This window comes from Kryptolebias marmoratus, linkage group LG13 (assembly GCF_001649575.2).
Source record: "Kryptolebias marmoratus isolate JLee-2015 linkage group LG13, ASM164957v2, whole genome shotgun sequence".
Lineage (NCBI taxonomy): Eukaryota > Metazoa > Chordata > Actinopteri > Cyprinodontiformes > Rivulidae > Kryptolebias > Kryptolebias marmoratus.
Window position 1 is genome coordinate 1 of NC_051442.1, and position 4359 is coordinate 4359.

General features: G+C 48.5%; 1 protein-coding gene across 2 annotated transcripts; it reads left to right on the top strand.

Annotated features, from left to right (window-relative positions):
• The first annotated feature begins 6 nt into the window (after positions 1 to 6).
• LOC108229404 (stromal interaction molecule 1-like) lies at positions 7 to 3588 on the top strand. 2 transcript variants are annotated; one of them, XM_017405075.2, is made up of 6 exons: positions 7 to 296; positions 399 to 499; positions 613 to 848; positions 1201 to 1287; positions 1558 to 1621; positions 2062 to 3588. In XM_017405075.2, exons 1-6 carry the CDS (start codon positions 288 to 290, stop codon positions 2483 to 2485), a joined length of 921 nt encoding a protein of 306 aa, XP_017260564.1. In that variant the 5' UTR covers positions 7 to 287; the 3' UTR covers positions 2486 to 3588. The 2 variants fall into 2 exon arrangements, with proteins under 2 accessions (XP_017260564.1, XP_024859274.1); XM_025003506.2 differs by having other exon boundaries at positions 7 to 499.
• The last annotated feature ends 771 nt before the right edge of the window (positions 3589 to 4359 follow it).

Sequence of the window (4359 nt, forward strand, 5' to 3'; positions counted from 1 at the left end):
CTAAGACCTGCTGAAGCTCAGCTGGGTTAGTTCTGCTCCTGGACCTTCCTCCCAGCAGTCCAGACTTTTCTCTAGACTTTCTGAAGGTTTTTTCAGTTTTTCTTTGGACTGGTCCAGCAGAACTGTTTCAGCAGAATCGGTCCAGCAGAACTGGTCCGGTCCAAAGACTGAAACTGAGAGAAAAAGCAGCCAAAGATCTCCAGAAACCTGATCCAGACCACAGAAGGTCTGGCTGCTTGGAGGAATAATATCACCTACTGAGGACTGGATCAGGAGACCCTGCTAACATGATGATGGTGACGATGATGATGATGATGATGATGATGATGATGATGATGATGATGACGACGACGACGACGACGACGACGACGATGATGATGATGATAATGATGTTTCAGGCAGAGAAGATCAAGAAGAAGAGGAGCTCCCTCCTCGGGACCTTTCACGTGGCTCACAGCTCCTCCCTGGACGACGTCGACCATAAGATCCTCTCCGCCAAGTGAGTGAAACCTTTTCCTGATAAACCTGGACGATCCTGCAGCCAGAATGGAGCCGTTAGCTGTCAGACGCCATGTTTTACCTGCACAGGTGTTAACGCCCCTCCCCCCTCAGGCAGGCCCTGGCCGAGGTGACAGCGGCTCTGCGGGAGAAACTCCACCGCTGGCAGCAGATCGAGTCTCTGACGGGTTTCTGTTTGGTAAACAATCCGGGACTGGGAGCGCTGGCTAACGCCCTGAACCTGGACCCGGCCTTCCTGGGTCTGCGCCCCCCGGCCCCTCAGAACCTCCTGCTCTCTGACGACCTGGACGACATGGACGAGGACATCCTGTCTCCTGGGACTCTGCAGTGTAAGTCTTTATGAACGCTGAGGTCCAGAGAGGATCGGTTCTGATCTTTGTCCCAGTTTATCTGTGTCTGCAGCAGCGCCCCCTGCTGGGTGGACCCTAACATGTTAGACAGAAGTCTGAGTTCAGTTCTACTTTTCTTAAAGCTGTTCGAGTCACGGGGACACGACAGGACAACAGGGTCCCAGAAATAATTAGACAGCTTAAAGCTGCAGGTGATCAGTTATTGTGATTAACTAAGTTCTGCTTCCTCAGTTAACCTTCACCTGTCCTCATCCTCGCTCAGCTCACCTGAGCTCCGCCCTCCTCTGATTGGTCCTTGTCTCAGATTCTCTCTCCTGATTGGCTCCCGCAGACGCAGCCTGGCAGATGGATCGGCGCGTGAGCGACCTGTGGCCGTTGAGTGGCATCACGGACAACCAGTCGCCATGGAAACAATCAGGTTGGCCCCGCCTTCTTTTGTCTGTCTCTGATTGGCTCGCTTCCTGGTGATGTCATCATGTTTTTAAGGTTTGATAATAATGAAAGTTACTCCTGATTAAATTTATTAAAAACATTTAAACTCCTAAATCTGAGCAGGAAAATAAAAGTTGCTCTTCTGTTTTTTTAGATTTGTAAATCTGATCATTTTTATACTTTGTAAAATATTAATTTGAAAATATTTCTTGTTTTCCTTCAAAATAAAAGCGTAGTGTAACTCTTCTTCCTGCAGTTCAGAGTCTGATGCCCCTGCGACCGAGGATGGGAGACCCCGCGCTGGCGTTCAGCTCTCAGAGGTTGGTAGAGGGGCGGGGCTTATCTCTGAGTAGGTGTGGCCTGTTGTCTTATTTGTTCTTGCCTGCGGGGGGTGCCGTGGCGCCGCTCCGTCAGGTGTCCTCACCTGCAAAGAAATGGCCGTCAGCGTTAGGGTTCCTAACACGTAAAGATTTTTATGGTTTTTAAATGTAGAAAATATCAAAAGAACTAAATCTAACCTTTTATTTCAGGTAAAAGTCTAAACTTTCTGTGTTTTTGATGCTCAAAACTGGAATAAAAAGATTCAGGTTTTGATTCTTACTAATCGTAGATTTTCTAACAAAAACAAATCTTTGAATGAAAACTTTAAACTTTACTAAAAAAACTCTGGAAAGATTAGAAACTGGACTATTTCCAGGAACCTCACCTGGAACTTCACGTAGACTCAGCTGGTTGACTTTTCTTCTTCTCTCCCTCTCAGGGACATCATGAACCGCTCTGACTCCGACTCCGCCCTTCCGCTCTCTCTCAGCGAATCACAAGCTCTGAATGTCTCCAAGTCATACCTGAAGGCGTCCAGGCTCCACCCCCGGCAGGGTCAGAGCTCCGCCCACAGCGGAGGAGGAGGAGGTCTGGAGAAGAGCTCCAGTCTGGTGGAGCTCAGAGGTAGCTCCGCCCTCTCCTCCTCCTGCTCTACACGCTCCCTCTGCATCACGCCGGACACCACCGTCTTCTCGTCCTCCGCCTCGTCCAGCTCGTCGGGGAGCGGTCTGGGGGGCGGGGCCCAGCTGGCGAGCAGGAGGAGCCCCTCGACGGAGGCCGGAGGGCAGCAGTCTGACTCATCCAGCAACGGGAGGAGGAAAGCTTTCCGTCAGCTCTTCAGGAAGAAGCAGGAACGCCGCTGACGATGTTTCAGCTCCGCCTCCAACAGAAACAACAAACTGACTACAGGCAGGAGGAGCAGAAACACGCCCTAAACTTCAGGATGGACTGGATTATTTATGAAGGGGATAAAACCCAACAACACGCCGGTCTAAAGACGAAAGATTCAATAAAACCAAAGAGTGACTAAATGTTATTTCTTCTATTTCACTGCAGATTCTCTTCTGCATTTCTTCCAACCACTTTTATATTCCTGTTATTGAACGGCACTTTTCCTGGTTTTGTTTGTTAAAAAGCAGAATCTTTCATCCTGAAAAACATTTTTTTTGAACATCGTTCCTTCAGGTTGAGGTGGTTTTATTCAGATCTGGTAAGTTATTATCCATCGAGATTTTCAGCAGATTTAAACTTTAAATCTGCTGAAAATCTCTCCAAAAACTCAATAAAACTCTTCCAGCTGAGCCTTCCTCTTCAGGAGCAAAGCATCGTGGGTAATGTGGTTTATAAAAAGTCTCCAGGTGGAGAGATGTGGTCATGTGACCAGCAGGTGGCAGCACTGAGTGGCTGAAGAGCAGCAGCATGTTTAAAGGGTTAGAGGTCGGGGTTACAGGGTCAGAGGTCGGGCTCAAAGGCCTCCTCTGGGTTTCAGGAACATCTCCATCCAGGTTCTAAAGTTCTGGATCCAGATCTCTGAAGCCAGTGAAGAACAGGATCAGGGGTCAGAACTGACTGAAGTTCTGACCCGAAGACTCAGAGTCCAACGAGTCTGAGATTCAGAGCCAGGCCCAGGAAAAGATCCGGATCAGCAGAGTCATTTCAGCATTTTCTATGTTGTTGTTGTTGTTGTTTACAGTCGCCTCCGGCAGACTTCGTTATTTTAGCTGTTCTTCCATCAAAACGTTCGGCTCATTCAGCCATCTGCTGAATGAGCCGAATGAGGATGCTGGGACTTCTGGGTTCCCGTAGAAACCCACGCGGTTCTTTGGCTACTTTTAGCTTTTAGCTCGTGTTAACAGGTTTCAGCTGTCGTTCGCAGCTGTTCCACGTTGTTTACAGATGTTTTAACAGGAAGTTCTTCTTCTGTTTGTTCAGACGTTCCTGGTTTAATAAAGTTTGTTCAAAAACACTGACAGGTGCTTGCAGAAGCTGCTGTTGTGCAACATCACATTTCCAAGACGTTTATTTGACCTTATAAGGCTTTCTCCTCCATCACAGCTTCTTCCTGTCTGATAAGCTCCGCCCTCTTTGACCACATCCTGTTTCTGCGCTGCAGCCAAACCACTGGCTCTGATTGGTCGAACCACAAACTGCAAATCACCTTAAAGGCAGAAGATGTAAAAGTTGAGTTTGTTTACTTTAAGAAACAGAAAATCGTTTGTTTGAAGCCTAAAAGTCGTCGGCGTCCCTCTGCAGTCAGGCGGACGTGACGCAGAGCGCCTCAACTTCCTGCTGCAGGGCAGCGAGGAGCTGCAGGTTCCTCTTCAGCAGCACCAGCTGTCAGCACGGCGGTGGCAGGCTCATGGTTGGGGCTGCAACGGTGCGGTCACATCCAGAACCTCAGCCTGACCTTCAGAGAGCGGAGCAGGAACTGGAAAGAAGAGTGGGTCAAAATGACTCCACAACCATGTGTTCTGGATCAGAGGCTGAACCAGAATAAATACAGACATGGTTGGTTCCGTTTGGATCATTTAGAACCTGAAAATGACCCGATCAGTCCTGAAACCTTCGGCTTTATTTCCCCAGAACCGAAAACTGAAGAATGGTTAAAAGATTTCTGTATTTGAAACTTTTGAGGGTGAAGAAGTCGGAGTTGAAAACCCAAACAAACAGAAACGATGAGCATGTGACAGAACATGAGCTGACCCCCCCCCTCCTCTCTCTCTCTCTGTGGAACTGA

Bases quoted from the DNA above. Each gene is read 5' to 3' on its own strand.
- LOC108229404 (XM_025003506.2), top strand. From the start codon at position 288: ATGATGATGGTGACGATGATGATGATGATGATGATGATGATGATGATG. The intron at 500-612 runs GTGAGTGAAACC...CTCCCCCCTCAG, and splicing joins CATAAGATCCTCTCCGCCAA to GCAGGCCCTGGCCGAGGTGA. The intron at 1,622-2,061 runs GTTGGTAGAGGG...TCTCCCTCTCAG, and splicing joins CTGGCGTTCAGCTCTCAGAG to GGACATCATGAACCGCTCTG.